This window comes from Crinia signifera, chromosome 2 (assembly GCF_055691185.1).
Source record: "Crinia signifera chromosome 2, ASM5569118v1, whole genome shotgun sequence".
Lineage (NCBI taxonomy): Eukaryota > Metazoa > Chordata > Amphibia > Anura > Myobatrachidae > Crinia > Crinia signifera.
In genome coordinates this window covers 207,717,430-207,735,612 of record NC_139218.1, presented here as the reverse complement: position 1 = coordinate 207,735,612, position 18,183 = coordinate 207,717,430, and the positions used below count along the sequence as shown (strand labels likewise).

The window sequence follows — 18,183 nt, the reverse complement described above, 5'->3', positions numbered from 1 at the left end:
ACGCCCAGCATTTCATGGGTGTCTCCTTGAAAACGCTGGGCATTCCTATGGCTAAGAAGGCGTGTCAATGCTGTCAGGGGGCGGGCAGCTGACGTCACAGGACATCAGCTCCCTGCACCGTCGGCCACTAATAAAAGTCAGTGCCACTAACTTTTATTTGCGAAGGCAGAAGAAATCATTTCAAAGATTTCTCCTGCTGCGGGGGGACATGCGAGTGGATGTGTTTTTGTCCTCCAACCCACTGCATGTTAAAGAGGGAATTCATCCGCAGGAAGTGGGAGGTGGCGGCATCTCTAGTGCTCTCTAAGCTGTGATCCTTGTAGTATGCATGCTCAGCTGAAAAATATTCAGTTTCCTAGGGAAATAATATACATTGCATATATATCCACATTTGCAGTACATTATTCCAAAAGGGTCTATTTGCAAATTAAGCTCCTATAATATCTGTGTTTTCTTTACACAATCTATAGTAGATGTGTCTTGCAGCTCTAATCATCTGTGAGGAAAGAGAACCTCACCGTGCCCTCTGCATGTAGCCAGCCATTTCTACTATATAAACTGGATGATGAAAAGCTATGTCAGAACTGGAACCCAATGATTGCAGGTGTGTGAGGCAGCCAATAAAGCAGTTATATTAGCAAAATAGCCATTGGGTTTATTACACCATTAACACCTAAAACAACTTCTCAATATCTGAGTTTTCCCTTAACGGTAATTCTTATGTATGTATGTAACACTATGTATACAGTTTCTCTTTGAGTTAATGCATCTGTCCTTAGCAACCTTTCATGTATTCTTTCGCAATAGCAATTTATTTTATAGGCCAAGACAAGTCCATACATGAGACCTGCAAACAGTAAGTTTGCCCCATGCATTGTCATTTCTACTTACCGGAAGTTGCTTCTTTTACTACTTGTCCCCTTGGGAGATTTAGGCAATAAAACAGGTGAAAATAAACAGTTTTCAAATCTTTTCCTGTGTTTTATTAGACAACTTCTTAAATGTGTCCAGTCTATTAGGCTGATCTCTTTCATCTTTGCTACAAATCCGCTGTTAGGATGTGGGCTTATTCTGTGCACACATAGCCACAGATCATATATATTTGCAAAGACTTGCAAATATATAACACATATAGTTAATGACTAATCTATTCATCTATCTATTGTACCTACCAGTTTACTGCATACTTGCCTACCTGACCCTCTCCATGATGGAGAAAATGCTCTGTTCCTGGACTTCCCTGGTAATGTAGGATTGCCATCACCTGTGGTGAAACATCTTCCTTATCAATTACCTAGCTCACCACAGGTGATGGCAATCATACAGTACCAGGGAAGTCCAGGAGCAGAGCATTTTCTCCCTAAAGGAGAGGGTCAAGTAGGAAAGTATGCAGTATACTGGTAGGTAAAATATCATAATACATAGTGTGTATATATATATGTTGAAAAGGAAAAATAAGGGGTTAAAATAGTCCCAAGGCGCAGCCAATCCGTGCAGCCCCAAATTAGATGAGGGACCACAAAAGCGACCCTACTGGCGGAGATTTACAGGAAAAAAACGAATTTGTCGGAGCTGGATTTGTTGTCAAAGTTGATAGACAGAGAATCCTCAGTCGATGTTTGATGTACATGCAAAAGAATGTAAATGCAATGTATCAGAATAGGATATAGATATAGGGGTTATAGTGATAGAGCCCGGGATTTTTGGAGAGACTCCATACCCAACTCACAGGATAGTAGGAGGAGATACACATATAAGGGTATATTTTGTTTTGAATCCTCCAGGATCACCACGTGCTGTATAGATCCCAAGTTATCAGGACAGGAACATTTTTCACTAAAGGATGCGTACCGTACTCACTCTTTCAAGAGGTTAGATGAAACATATAACAGTTTATTTAATGGGTAGTGCAGTAGAATAGACTAAAGGGTCACCACTTTAAGTGTAGTCAAATTCACTCTATACCAGAATCTGAGGAAGCCTGACTCTTTTCTGGTATAGAGTGAATTTGACCCTAAAAAAATCGCACATGTCTAAAAATGGCACATTTTTTAGACTAAAAATCACACATTCTCTTTACTGAAAATCATACTTTTTCCTTACTAAATATCGCACCAAATCCCATGCGAATTCTGATTTTGTCTAAAAATGTATTACATTTGCGAGTTTTTACAAAATGTGTGTTTTTTACTAATGCGATATAGTCCAATTTTAAAACATGACTAAAAATCACACCCTGTAATACCCCTTTTACACCAGACTTTGGACCCGGGATATTGCCGCTCCAGTCCGGGGCAGGGCTTGGTGTAAATGGGGTGAAAAAAAATAACACGGGTACTGTTCCCCGGGAATCTGACCCGGCAAATGTTCAGGGTCGGACACGGGGCTTATCCGGGGCTCAGGGCAGTGTAAACGGCCATTATCCGGGTTATTTGGTGGGAAGAGGGGCGCAAAGACCTGATTGGAGCTTCTGCGGCTCTGGCAGATGATGTCATCAGCTGGAGACCCGCACAGGGCGCATGTAGCAGCGCAGCAGCAGCGCAGCAGCAGCGTTACCGCGCTACCACGCTACAAGCTGACTCCACAGTCTCATCGGCTGCAGCACACACTGCCTGTGCAGTGTTTTCCAGTTTGGCTGACCCCAAGCCTGATCTGAGCCATCATGTCCACTTCCAACTGGTCTGACAAGGAGGTACGTGAGCTCCTGCAAATCAGGGCAGATGAGGAGATTCGCCGCCAAATGACCGGCACCGTTCGGGATGCAGTGGTGTATCGCAATATCGCAGAATTGCTGGCATCCAGAGGTATTCAGCGCAGCCAACAGCAGGTTGTAAACAAATTGAAATCTCTGCGGAAGCAGTTCTGCAAAGTGAATGACCAGAAGCGCAAGAAAAGCGGTGCAGCTAGGCCCGATTGGGTGCACTATGACCTGTGCTACAGTGCGTTTGGAAACACGGCACTCTGCAACCCTGTAGCCCTGTCCTCCTCTATAGCACCCCATTGCAGCCAAACGGACAACAGCCAGGACAGCCATGATGTACCGACTACCCAGGCTTCCCAGCTGTCCCCGCCAGTCTCAACGCCTTCTGAAGCCACGCAGATGTCAGCACACATGAGCCCGGCTTCACCGCTGCTGTTTGGTGATGATGGTGCAGCAGAGAATATAATGGATGCTTCCATGCAGTCTGACAGCGCACAAGCAGCCACAGATGATGTTGTGGAAGAAAACAGTCAGCCGACGCTCCCCAATCGAAGCACTCCATTACGTTCTAATTGTAAGTAGACATTCAATATATTTACACCCATTAAACAACCAACGTGGGGTTAGGGCGGGATGAGGCCCAGTACCTGTTGCAGTATGTTGCGAGCATGCAGGTGGAAGAAGGCCACTAGCACATTTTGGCAAACAATACTGCTGTTTATTGTACACTTAACATGGAAGTATAATGTTAATTTTTTTTTAAAATTACAGTGTACAGCGTTCCTGCCAAAAAGAAAAAGCTTAATCGGTCTGAACTAGCGGCTAAAGCGATGACATCGGTGATCGTGGACCATCTACGCCAATTGGATACTGATGTCCAAGCAAAGGAGGATGCTCGCATGGACAAATATTTGGAAGCTGAGAGACAGAACCAGCAGGCATTTATGTCTCAATTGCTGGCAATGCAAGATAGGCAAATGTCCTTTTTAGAACGTACATTTGGAGGTTTTTTCACACAACCTGCACCACATCCCCACCACCCACCTAACTACCCACCCAACCCATATGATCATTACAATAGAGGTGTCAGTTTCAAACCTGCCACATCTACCCAACCAAACCAGCTGACACCAGAATACAGAGGGCCCAATTATAACTTTGGCAATAGTGCTGCTAGTAGTGACCCGCCAATCCTAGAGTCCCCAGAGTTTTCCGTGTACCGGAATTTGAGCTAAGTTTTAAAGTCTTCAAATATTGCTCCAAAATGTTGCACTTTACTTATTTTTGAAATCTTCAAAAAGGTTGCACTAATGTTTTTATAGTCTTTAGAAAGGTTGCACTTTATTGCTGAATATTTGTGTGATTCTCTATAGGAGCAGTCACCATACAGTTCTATTTTATAATAATGTGTCCTATGATGTTAAACTGTATGGGCACAAAGTTTTACAATTGTTCTCTATTCCCAGTTGGACTCTAATATCTTGTTCTTTACATCTATAAACAAGATGTGAAATGTATGTACAGTTTGATGCATATTTTCATTATAAAGCAAACAACTGGAAGATTTCTGTCTGATTTTTATTTTAAATCATTGAGGGAAGGTTTGCTGCAATGGTGGCATTGAGAAGCTGCTTCAAACTCTCTATTGCAGAAAAGTACAGCACAAACTGCAACACAGCCACTCCGTCTGCCATCTTTGCTGTGAGCAGAACCCACCCCCTCCCTTTTCCCTTTCTTGTGACCTCATCTCAAACAGCCCAAAGGTCCATTTTTAATGACACCAGCAAGGAAAGACAGGGCTGATCCGTTTTCAGTGTAAAAGGGCCTTACCCGGGAATAACCCGGATTGAAGTGCAGTGTAAATGGGGTCTGAGGCAGGGCATGCCCTGGCAATATCCCGTGTTCGATTTCCCGGGTCCGATCCGGTATTCTGGTGTAAAAGGGGTATTACATCTCTCCTGACATTTTGATATAGTGTGTGTATGTTTTAAAACTATTTGGTCATACAACAAAATGGGGCAGATTTACTGAACCTTGTATTGGGATAAACTACCCACCGATCAACTCCTCACATTTTTTAAACACAGCTTGTAACATGACAGTTAGGAACTGATTGTTCAAAACTTTATCTCCCCCCACTTTATCACTCTTGAAGGCATAGTACATCTCCACTATTGAGTCTACAATATGCACAACCATAATTTGCCAACAACTACTGTACCTTCTGCTGGCTCAATACAATAAGTTTTAAAAGATAGCACAGTTGTGTTGCCTATAAGTCATTAAATAACTATTCCATTGTAACGTTACAGTGTATAAGATATGTAATAGACATTGTATTATTAAAATAAATAATGTACAGCAGAACCATATATAGTCAGATAAAGGCACAGTGCTGCATTTTCATGTGTAATGTAATTATTAAGGGATGTATTTCCATATAATACATACATACATATAACATAGAATAACAGTATGCTAATGAAGTGGTGATACCATTGAGTGCTGACCATAGCTAAAGATGTGTCAGGTGGGAAACAACCCATACCATACAGTTGCATTGGAACATGTTGGGGAGAGTAAGTATTTTACGTTTATTTGGATACAACTAAGGCCTAGGGGGATGTCAATTTTCTTTATTGCTAAAGGCGCTAAAAGTTCTAGCTTCACCCCTGACTGAGTACCATGTATAAGGATATAATTGTAATCAATCACAGATGACTGGACACCCATTTATCTTGGTGTCACCATGTGGAATTTCTTTAACGACCATGTTATGGATGGAAGGGAAATGTAAACAATTGTATAATAACCTATACCTACTGAATATAGGTCACATATTTCTCCACCATAAATAATTATTATTATCTGTTGACATACAGGACCACATCTAATGCACATATGAACAGAAGTAATGGCCTGAGTTAAGGTGCCCATACATCTAAAATGTATTGGGGTAATTCCTCGATCCCCTGCCTGTCTCCCATGTCCAAGACTTCTCTCGCGCTGCCCCCCTGCACTGGAACACCCTCCCACCACCCATCAGGCTTTCTGATTCCCTTACCTCCTTCAAGCGCTCCCTCAAAACCCACTTTTTTCGACTAGCCTATCCCTCCTCCTAACCTCTTTTGATCCTCCTATCCTGCCTCCGTTCCTCTCCGTTCCTACTTATCCTGTTGTTTTTCGTTCGTCCACCCACCTATTTTTAGTATGTTAACTCTTATGAGTAGGGTCCTCCTGCCTCACCTACTCACCCTACCTCTTTACCTCACCTGTCCTCCTGTCATGTTCTTCCCTTCCTCTACTTCATCTTCAGTCTCCTCGACAATTTTGACACCTACTTCTGAACTGATGCTGATTTTTTTTCTACCAGCTATACCCCTATTTATACTGTATTTTTCAACACACCCTGTACGTTACCTTGTCATTTGTTTTTTGTTTGCTATGTAGGGCGCTGCAGACACTTTGCGGCGCCTTATAAATAAACGTACTACTACTACTACTACTAGTAAACATGTTTTAAAACGGATCAACGATCAACGATGCCCGATTAACACATCCTGTCGGGAGATCGGTGCTTTAAGAGGTTCGGAGAATCACCATTGCTGATGTTTGGGCACCTTAAGTAAAGTATAGTAGAGAAGCTTTTCAAAGTAGAACAATGCTAAGTGACATAATGGTGCGCAGGATGCCATGATAATGTCCTGATTCCATTTTCTTACAGTTTATCTTTATACATTAAAGATACATATTCATAAAATATTATTTATACATATTTTTGTAATTTAAAGTCATGGTGTGTTCACTCTAACTTTTATAGCTTTACTATGCTCATGAACAAAACATATTGAGGAATATCATAAGGACTATAATTAGTATATCTTTAGTTTTGGAGTCACACTCAGTCTGCTGTCCAATTTCAGCCTTTAGCCTCAGGGCTTATTTGGGAAAAGAAAACAGCGTATGATGGATTGGTGTTATGGTAGGTTACAATAGACAAAACAAACTATACACCTGTGCTTCTTCAGGCTTGACCTTCTCTTCCTAGAATTTACAGGAGAATGAATGACAAATACAGCCATCACGCTGACCATATAACAAGTGTGCTAAGGCAATATATTACTCCATACACCTAGAAAGTGACATATCCCAGAATAGGGGAATTATAGAATAATCTAACAGCATGACTGGAAAAAGCTGTATTACCACTGCAAATGAGAAACTCATCAGTCTCCACCACACAAACCTAAACATAAAAAAGAACTTGCCTTAGGGTACATGGTAAAAGTGCTTATTGTGAATAGCTCTGTATCTGCTTTGTATTTTTGTTATTATCTACAATATTTGGCTTTAAAAAAAAAAAAATGTATTAAATATGTATGACGGTTATGGGTGGACCCTACTCTGAGCATTAGGACATTGCAGCCACATATGGTAATGGTTAGTCCCTACTCCGAGTGTTAGGACACTGCAACCACATATGGTAATGGTTAGTCCCTACTCCGAGCGTTAGGACACTGCAACCACATACGGTAATGGTCAGTTCCTACTCCAAGCGTAAGGACACTGCAACCCATTATAGTTAGCCCCTATCCGAGCTTTCCAATTCTGCAACCACATGGTTATGGTTGGAACCTAGTTTGAGCATTAGGATGATGCAAGTGCCTGATGACTGCCTGACAGTTGGGATTCCGGCTGTCAGTACTCTGATTTTGTAATCCTGACTGTTTAAAGGCCCTACTGTCAGGATCCCTTGTGGGGGACCACGACCCCCATAGAGGGAGAATAGAGCCTGTGGCGAGTGAAGTGAGCCACCGAGCCCGCAAGGGGCTTCTTTGTGCTGCCCCCCCCCCCCGTCTGGCAGAGTACTGCCAGTCAGAATTCTGATGTCGGGATACTGACCGTCGGGATCACAATTGTTGGACCCCCATACCACACCCAGATAATGTAACCACCACATTTTCTGTTATCTCTTTTAGGGAATAACCTATTCCACCCAGGGTAATCCTACATAGAGCACCCAAGATGGCTGCCTCATCTGGTACCATCTGTGGGTGCAATATGCAACCTGATCAATTTATTATCCAAAATGTCTGCACTAACCCTGCCTTATGCCTACTTATTATTATGATTATGATTACGATTATGGGTATTGTATCTATTGTATTAATGCAGTGAACTATAAATGCTTTGATATACACATCTCTTCCCACCAAAAAATTACATTTATACACACCCATAATCTGCCCCATCTTGGTGCTTTCAGCCATGTGTAAATCCATATAAGCAGGTGGTCATAATACAAAACTATATGCATCACAATTTGACCCACTTTTTTGTAGTGCCCTTGGTCGTTATCACATTGCTGACATGGAATAAATAAAGTAGTAGGTACAAAGAAGACACATTTGATCTACTGACCTGTTATCTTGTAAACCAGGCATATAATATGGTAGAGGACAATTATAACCATTATATTATGTTATTTAGTAGATGGCTGAAGGAACAAACAAAAGGAAATATAATATGAGCTGAAAGTAGCATGAGGTGTCAGCTTATGAGAAGGAAATGTTCATATAATAAATGAGTGATTCATATGGGGATTGCAGACTGAAAGAGAGATTCAAAAAGAAGCCAATATTATGCATGACTGTAAAGGTACCCACACACAGTGTGATTATCATGTGCGATTTGAACATTTTAGTTCAAATCGCATTGCTTCTAGTTCAAATTGCACTGTGTTTATTATGCCTTGCGATGCAATGCATGCTCCCGTGTGGTCAATATCGCAAGTCAAAAACGTATGTGCAGGCAGGTATTTTTATACTAGATCGCATGTAGTTTAGTCAAAAATCGGGTGTAGTTTTCAATAGCATGTAGTCCAAATCACACCCAGTGTACAGTTCAAATTGTATAGCAAAAGTTGTATGGCTAAAATCACACCTAGCACACATCTCACCATGGGCCTTATTCCAGTTCACTCTTTCTGACAAAATCCTTCTTAGATGGACAAAACCATGTGCACTGCAAGGGGGCAGATGTAAAATGTGCAGAGAGAAATAGATTTGGGTGAGTTATTTAGTTTCTGTGCAGGGAAAATTCTGGCTGTTTTATTTTTACACTGCAATATAGATCTCACTTTGAAGTAAAACCCCACCCATCTAATTCTCTCTGCACAAGTAACATCTGTCCCACCTGCAGTGCACATGGTTTTGTCCATCTAAGAAGGATTTTGTCAGAAAGAGTGAACTAGAATAAGGCCCCATGTGTGGGCACATTGAGAAAATATTCTAATCTCTTTTATTAACATTATGTCACCAGATTACTGGGAATGATATATGTTGTACAGTAGCTTTCCCCTAAAGTTTGTTACTATGAAATGCACAAAAGCAAGAATGGCGATAGAGATACCATACAGGAGAAAAACAATGATGTCAAGCATAATTGGATGTCTTGTAAGAATTATTAGATTGTGCAAGGCTGCACAAATGAGAAAAGGCATGCAGTGTGTCAAAGAACGTGACTCAGAGCTGATTGCAGATAAATCACAGATCGAGTGATTATTCAATGACTGTGCATGTGTACCGCAGGCATTGCACATGCGTGAGAGGAAATTGTGGCAGAAAATGCGTATGGATCATAAAGTGGCTGGAGCTTGACTAACAGGAAGCTGATGTTTGGAGAAGGCGTGCACTAAAAATGGGTGTCTTCATTTGACATGAGGGGATGTGGTCACACAAAACTAGGAGAGTGGCTAGATGATAATAGGGGTGCAGGCACATTATACCACATACAGTAATGCTTGTTACACATTATACCACTCACCGTAATGCCCATTACACATTATACCACACAGCAAAATGCCCATAACACATTATGCCTCACATCATAATACCTATTACACATTATGCCATCCACCATCATGCTTATTACACATTATGTTCCACACCGTAATGTCCATTACATTGTAAGTGCAGCTTACATGCATAATGCCCCCTGCAATGCCAATTACACCCAATACCCATTGTAGTGCCTCAGAAATAATGCCCCCCCCTTGCAGTGTCACTTATATATAATGCCCCCTGTAGTGCCTTAGACATAATTCCCCCTGTAGTGCCTCAGAAATAATGCCCCCTGCAATGCCTTAGACATGATGCTTCCTGTAGTGCTTTACTGACACTAACCGACCAAGGCCTCCGCCGGTCAAAAAAGGGAGGAGAGTGGATCGCAGGCTTCTCCTACCCCTCTAGCTACCATTTCAAATATGATGCCGGCTCCTGAGCCAATAGGAGCTTGCGACCGAGCAGATAATCACAGTGGCTGCCGATATGAGAGCTCGGATTGGCTCAGCTGGCACCGCATTTGAAATAGCGGAGGGCTGCCGGAGAGTTAGGAGAAGACAGCGCTTTTCTAAAGCACAGTGGAAGTAGCTGCGGGGTTGACAGCAGGGATGTGGGGTGGTATGGCGTACAACATATTTCTTAAGGGTATGCCATACCATGCCATACCCCTTACTTGCAGCAATGCCAGAGTGAATGGGCACATGCAACCAGTTTCGAATACACACAGGCACATAGCATGGGCACACACATATACACACACACACACACACGCACACACAGAATGCACACATACAGGAACACGTGAGAAATGCATCAAGGAACATGGTGCATTGTTTAACATGAACATTGCATGTTAAATTGTTGCACAAAAAAATAAATAAAAACAAACATCTTCAAAAGAAGCAGGACATGTGCATATGGCAGCTGAGGTGAAGCCAATAAGGACAGGTTTACTGACACCCTTCACTTAGCCCGGGACTCCTGCACACCAGTGTTTGCTCACTCACAGCTGCTGCGGCTGCAGAGGACTTTCCCAACTCTTTCACAATCTTGCTCAAACAGCCCTGTACTTCTGCCTGAGCCCTGCTCCTACCAGAGGAAACAGCCCACAGCCTGCCCCACACCTCTTTGGAAAGACAACCCAAGTCACTCTGCCTCCAGCACATGGGAGTCCGCAGCTGAGGTGGAGATCCCAGGTGGAGTGCCGTCAAATATGGCACCGACTCCTGAGCCAATTGGAGTTCGCTGCCTGGCAGCCAATCACCGCAGCTGCCGGTATGCAAAATCTGATTGGCTTATGAGCCGGCATCACATTTGAAATAGCGGAGGGCCGATGGAGGGTTTGGTGCAGCGGCAGTAGCTGCTGGGATGACAGTGGGGGAGGTGGGGTGGTACGACGTATCGGCAACATAATTCTTAATTGTACGCCGTACCACCTTACTTGCAGAACTGGTCACAGAGTTGTGGTAGGGTCAGACTTATACTCACATTTTCAAAGACTGGAAAAATCATTTGATGGTTTGTGACTTGCTTATAGATTTGCCAGTAGATAGTGATTAGCGATCAATTACAAAATCACTTGCAAATTTACAAGGGACGGAGCTGCCAAACACGGCTGCGATATGTGAGCACTGTTTGGCTGGCACCCAATGCCACAGTTGAAATGTAAATATGCCAGCTTTATATAGAAGCACCACCACACCCGCAAGCCGCCGTAGGAGCAGCAGGGGATGTAGCTACACCACTGGGCCTTCCTGCTCCTGCTGCGGAGTAGGGAGGAGAGGGGGCTGGTGACGCACCCTCTAACCTCCTTAGCTCCACTGCAGCCCACCCTCCCTACGCCCCTAAGCATAATACACCTGTACCACTCAATAGGCTGCATCCCATCCCTCCTCACTTACTACCCAGCTGTCTGTCTCCAATGAGGAACAGCCAAGATGTTGGTTTGCATTAGGGATGCTCTATAACATGATGATAGAATTCAGAGATATTGGACAGGGAGACCTGCGCACCCCCCAAAAATGGGGGATGCAGTGCTAGGCCATGCATTCTCCCATAACTCTGATCACTTTTCAGATCGTTCGGACCTCTGGCCTGGCACATCCCAATTCAAAGAAACTCATAATTGGGAGGTATGCTACTATAAATTTATTTTTTCAAATATCTTACATGCAGACAAGTCAGAATTCAAAACTAAACAATAATAAATTCTATATTGAATATTTCTTGCAAAAATATTTCCTGTGATATTTGCCACCAAAGCCATGACGTGATTACACCGGCTGGGTATTCACAGGTGCACCCCTTACAGACTCATTCACAGTAACACGGCGTTCCCTAAAAGAAATCGAAACCATTTCTGTATGGGTCAGTACACAGAAAAAGGTGAGCACAAAAGTGTGCGGTGTGCTTAATTACTTCTCACACAAGCCTTGTGTATGTAATTACAGAGGGCTTACTGCTAGGGGATTAGAAATGACTATTATGTAACACAAAAGAATTATATGTTAACATCAGAAATGCGCCAGATAATCACAGGTAAATGTCAGTTTTTATGGATTAAAATCAATACTGTAAAGTGGATTACAAAATCAAGTTCTCATTTAAAAACATATCACATATTTAATGCGCATTATTAACCATTTGTTTAAAGCTGTGTACATAATGGGGTGATTCAGACCCACTCGTGCAGGCAGAATTCACTACCATGTCCGATGCTTGGGGTTTATGCATGCGCAAATATACACCGGGGGTTCGCTCTAGGATGGGTGAGCAGGGGGCAAATGCCGGGGACCACCCAGTGTTTCATGGGCGTGCCCACAAAAATTGTGGGCACGCCCATAGAAACACTGAGTGTACCCCTGCGAATGCAAGTCTGTTGATGCCTGCTTAGGGTGGGGGGCTGGAAACACATGTCGTCAATGCGACCGCATGCAAGCGGATGTGTATGCGAGGCACCTCACAACGTTTTTTTAACACATACGTTTTTTTTTTCTACTGTGGCTGAACGACCAAGCAAAATCTGCCACCCGGCTCAGTGTCAGTGAAGCCAGATGCAATCCATGACTCCACTGGCTACACTGTGGGGTATATTCAATGCTCTTTGGCGAGCTGTGATGGCGAGCAGTGCCGATAGCTAGCCGTCACAGCTCACAGGTCAGTATTCAACTGACCCCCTTGCACTCACCGTTTCCACCTCACTGGGTTTTTTCAGTGAGGTGGAAACGGCGAGTGTGGCTGTCAAAACGGCGAGGGTTGCGGCTAAATGTAGCAGGCTTGCTGCATTAGCGGTGAACCTTGTTGTTTGGGGGAGTCCCCCGGAGCGTTGAATAGGGCAAGCGGCCAACGCGGGAGTTAAACGCCGATAATGGAGGGAGTCAGACTGAGGGCCTTATTCAGATCTGTTCGCAGTACAAATTTGTTCTCAAAATGGGCAAAACTATGTGCACTGCAGGTGGGGCAGATGTAATGTGTGCAAAGAGAGTTAGAATTGTGTGAGTTATTTTGTTTCTGTGCAGGGTAAATACTGGCTGCATTTTTTTACACTGCAATTTAGATTTCAGTTTCAACACACCCCAGCCAAATGAAACTCTCTCTGCACATGTTACATCTGCCCCACCTGCAGTGCACAAGGTTTTGCCCATTTTGAGAGCAAATTTGTACTGCGATCAGATCTGAATAACTCCCTGAGTGTGTGTGTGTGTGTGTGTGGGGGGGGGGGGGGGTTGCGAATTCGAGGGGCTGCCACTGAAACCACTGATAATCAGGCAAAACAAATAATCTGGTGCAGTGTCGGAACCAAGATTATCGGTGGTGTGCCTGTATTAGCTGTATTAGCCTGCATCAGCTGGCCTAGCAAACTTTTTAGTAGTAAATTGCAAAGATACAGTAACTGCCAGGGGCGTAACTACAATTTTGTGGGCCCCATAGCAAACCTTTGAAAAGGGCCCCCCACACACCTTGTCCATACAATTCCCCTTAGGCTGGGTATACACTGGGAGATTTATTGGTAATGATATGGACAATATCGATACCGATATCGGATGAATATCCTCCAGTGTGTACCCAGCATTAGGGTAGCAAGAGTGAGAGGGAGTGAGGGGGTTAATAACAAAGAGGATGTTAGGGGGAGACAGAGGGGGGGATGTTCTAACATCCGCACCCCAGCTCCGCCCCCCCTTCGCCACCCATCGCATTCATAATTATCGCATATGCACTAACATATGCAATAATTATGGCAAAGGACAGCTCTTGCGTTAAGAGCTGTCCTTTGCGGTGAGAGTCAGCGGGTCCCATCGGGTCCCGGCGGCTCCCTCCTTTACCCGGCGCTGCTGCTGCTGCACCAGGCTCTCCTCCTCCCTGCACCCGGAAGAGGATCATAGTGCAGGGAGGATGAGGTCACAGGTCCGAGCAGCACAGAGCTGTGCTGCCCGGACACAGGTGAGGGAGGGTCGGGGTGGCGGGGGCCGGTGCGGGGTGGCGGTGGGTCACGTTAGAAACCCACAGGCTTCTGGCGATGCCCCCCGTCGCGATAACCCGGCGGAGGATGCTTAGAGCATCCCAAAATGCTTTGAAAACCCAGATAACTGGGTTTTTGCCACATTTTTAGTGTAGAGAATCTCCCCCAGAGTGAGAAATTGAGAGCGGAGTAAAAGAGGGAGGAAGGTAGACTGCACCAGAATGATGGGGGGGGAGACAGTATCAGAAATAGGGGAGGAGACGGCATCAGAGAGAGGGGGAGGAGATGGCAACAGCGCAAGGGGAAGGAGACCGCATCGGCGCAAGGGGGAGGAGACAGCATCAGAGAGAGGGGGAGGAGACATTGTCAGTGAGAGGGGAGGAGACAGCATCAGAGAGAGGGGGAGATGACAGCATCAGAGAAAAGGGGAGGAGAAGACTTCAGGGGAAAGGGGAAGGGGACAGCATCAGACAGATGGGGGATCTGCCCCTTCGCCGCCCATCGCAATTATAATTATCGCATATGTTGTAACATATGCGATAATTATAGCAAAGGACAGCTCTTGCGTTAAGAGCTGTCCTTTGCGGTGAGAGTCGACCTGGTCCCAGCAGGTCCCGGCGGCTCTCCCCTCCCTCCCACACCCAGCGCTGCTGCTACTGCGCCGGGCTCTCCTCCTCACTGCACCCGGAAGAGGATCAGTGCAGGGAGGAGGTCACAGGTCCGGGCAGCACAGAGCTGTGCTGCCCGGACACAGGTGAGGGAGGGTCGGGGCGGGGTGGCGGGGGCTGGTGCGGGGCGGCGGTGGGTCACGTTAGAAACCCACAGGCTTCTGGCGATGCCCCCCGTCGCGAGAACCCGGCGGAGGATGCTTAGAGCATCCCAAAATGCTTTGAAAACCCAGATAACTGGGTTTTTGCCACATTTTTAGTGTAGAGAATCTCCCCCAGAGTGAGAAATTGAGAGCGAAGTGAAAGAGCGAGGGAGGAAGGTAGACTGCACCAGAATGAGGGGGGGGGGGGGGGAGACAGTATCAGAAAGAGGGGAGGAGACGGCATCAGAGAGAGGGGGAGGAGATGGCAACAGCGCAAGGGGAAGGAGACCGCATCGGCGCAAGGGGGAGGAGACAGCATCAGAGAGAGGGGGAGGAGACATTGTCAGTGAGAGGGGAGGAGACAGCGTCAGAGAGAGGGGGAGATGACAGCATCAGAGAAAAGGGGAGGAGAAGACTTCAGGGGAAAGGGGAAGGGGACAGCATCAGACAGATGGGGGATCTGCTCCTTCGCCGCCCATCGCAATTATAATTATCGCATATGTTGTAACATATGCGATAATTATAGCAAAGGACAGCTCTTGCGTTAAGAGCTGTCCTTTGCGGTGAGAGTCGACCTGGTCCCAGCAGGTCCCGGTGGCTCCCCCCTCCCTCCCACACCCAGCGCTGCTGCTGCTGCGCCGGGCTCTCCTCCTCACTGCACCCGGAAGAGGATCAGTGCAGGGAGGAGGTCACAGGTCCGGGCAGCACAGCTGTGTGCTGCCCGGACACAGGTGAGGGGGCGATGCGGGGCGGCACTGGTCCGTGCGGGGCGGCAGAGGGTTGCGATAGGAGCCCATTGGCTTCTATGGGGCATCGCCAGATTTTTCTGGCAATGCCCCCCGCCGCGGTAACCCGGCGGGGTATGCTTACAGCATCCCAAAATGCAGTAAAAACCCCGATAACGGGGTTTTTACCGCATTTCTAGCTTGGAGAATCTCCCCCTTAGAGAGAAGGGGGGGGGGGGGGTGGGGAGAGCTGGCTTCAGAAACATACAGGAGGAGGGAGACAGCTTCAGAAATATAGAGAGAGAGGGGGGGGAGAGAGACTGGAGAAAGAGAGGGGGAGGAAGAGAGAAAGGTGGGCGAGCATTACCTGTCACGCCTGGGGAAATTTGTGGACCCGGTACGGACACGGGAACTTCAGGAGTGCCTGGACCTCTGTATAATAAACGTGCTGGACGAATGAGCGGCTGTTGCATGAATGGGTTTATTGATGGTAAACTGTGACAGCAGCAGGAAGTTCACTTGCAAGTATGTCAGCGTCGCCGACACGAGGGTAGGCACTTTGGCGGAGGGTAATACCGGAATGCAGAGGCTTGGAGGACCACCTGGAGTGCGGAATAGGCAGGCTGGATTATACTGGCAGACAGGACTTCAGCAGAAGCTGGTAGCTGAACCGGTAGTTGTGCTGGAATCCAATAGCTGTTTGAAATAGTAACGGAGCACAGAGAACTAGTGGCCACAGTACTAGACTGTGGAGACGTTGCACTGGCAACTTCCTGTACCAGGCCTTCCTCCTAAATACCCCTTAGGGCGGTTCCCATCTGAGTGGGACTTCCTGGACCGAAGTAAGGGCAAAATGGGCTGTTTGCCCATAACCAAGATGGCGCCGCAGGAGTCCAGTGCTCAGAGAGCTATTCCTGGCTCTAAACAGCCCAGACCTTGTCAGCATGCTGGAAGATCGCCCAGCCACACAGGACCAGCGCCAGCACCCTGCACCTCCACCAGTGGGACCCCTCCAGAGCGCCCTCACAGGTATGCCCTGCTGCACCAGCGTCCCCCTGTGGCAGGCCGTGACATTACCTTATTGCAGCAATCTCTGGGAGCAGAACCATGGGCCTCTTATGGGGACGGGCACTTTAAGGCATTATGCCCCGCCCCCTAAATGTCTGCGAATCGCGGGACTTCAGGAGGCCGGCCAGGGACTCAGGAAAGCTGGTGAGTGTGTTGGAACTTGAGGTAGAGCAGCTTCATCCTCCGTGGCTGTGGGTGACCCGGGGTGAGGGTGCTGTCGCAGCAGTTGCTTTCTCATGTGTGCAAGAGCAGGGAGCACTGGTCTTTGGGTGCAGGGGGAGCAGCGAGCCCTAGAACTCGGGCCCAATAGCAGCTGCACCCCTTGCACCCTTGGTAGTTACGCCACTGGTATCTGCTATTCTATTGCTGTGATTGATAGAAAATCAGTCATTTGATGCCCCTATAGTAACAGAACATGTGAGAATTAAAAATGCACTAGGAAAGTTACACACTAAAGGCCAGGGTTGTGACCTCATTATGGGTGGGTGTGGCTTGTACGTGCAATCATGTCATTGTGGACCAGATTATCTAAACCGTATAGCGGGGCTGGGCCTATGATGACACAATTCAGCGTGAATTCGGCCATCATCCCTCCTGGAATGCCCACTTTCAAGGATGGCTGAGAATGGGCATGGGTGGCTGCGGGGGGTTGAGACCATCCCTGGGAGACTTGCATATCTTTCTGAGGTACTGGGGATGACACCTAATTTTCATGAGCCTCTCTGCCGATCTGCAAGACTAGATAAATGGTGTGAAAATAAAGCTGTATTTGTGGCTACATGTAAAAGCAGCCAGCATTTACCCTGCACAGGAAACATATCACCCACCCAAATCTATATCTTTTTGCACATGTCACATCTGCCCCACCTGCAGTGCAACCTGGTATTGCTCAGTTGCTTGATTGTTTTTGCTTTACTCCCAAAAATGAATCAGGCCCTACAGTGTGTCATTGTTATACTGCTTGGTCTAAGTACCCTGCAACAATTCACATGTCAGTTTCTTCTAAGATTCTTTCTCCACTCCTTGTTTTCCCCATATAACCAAGATTCGGTTTTATTGATAAAACATTTCTATAAAGAGTAAAAAGCACAAAACTAGATTTACAATAAGATAACAAAAACAAACATTTCACTCCATGAATGGCTCAGCCTATGTTATTGCACAAGGCTTTTAAAGCTATCGTTTATACTTCATTGCCAACTGTCAGTTTTAGTATTTCTTTTAGGAAAGCAAAGGGCTAACTTCTGCAAATCAAACACTGCGCGCATACAGCATAATTCTGCTACATCCAGGGCCCGAATAAAGGTTCCTGGAGCCTTAGGCTAATGTTCATATACAGATGAAGCCAGCTTCATCTTTGCAGGGGCTGGCGAAACTTTCACCAGTCCCTGCCAGCCGCCAGCTCCACCAGGGGGCTCGTGTGCATGAGAAGCTTGCGCACCCTCTGGCAACGGAGCTCACCGCGGGTCCCCGCTGCCTCCACCACCTCCGCCGGTCCCCCTCGCTGCCCCGACCCCCCCTAACCCTGCCTGAAGAGGAGACTGGCAAACATGTCGTCTGGCATTCACGCCAAAAAG

General features: G+C 46.2%; 1 protein-coding gene across 1 annotated transcript; it reads left to right on the top strand.

The window, feature by feature from the left end:
* Positions 1–2,662: 2,662 nt before the first annotated feature.
* On the top strand, positions 2,663–4,160 carry LOC146058479 (uncharacterized). The gene is made up of 2 exons (XM_083170769.1): positions 2,663–3,275; positions 3,473–4,160. Exons 1-2 carry the CDS (start codon positions 2,663–2,665, stop codon positions 3,934–3,936), a joined length of 1,077 nt encoding a protein of 358 aa, XP_083026895.1. The 3' UTR covers positions 3,937–4,160.
* Positions 4,161–18,183: the final 14,023 nt, after the last annotated feature.

What these genes read in the sequence shown, in the direction of transcription:
- LOC146058479 (XM_083170769.1), top strand. Translation starts at nt 2,663, where the DNA reads ATGTCCACTTCCAACTGGTCTGACAAGGAGGTACGTGAGCTCCTGCAA. An exon ending in CACTCCATTACGTTCTAATT is followed by an intron (nt 3,276 to 3,472) that starts GTAAGTAGACAT and finishes TTAAAATTACAG; the next exon opens with TGTACAGCGTTCCTGCCAAA.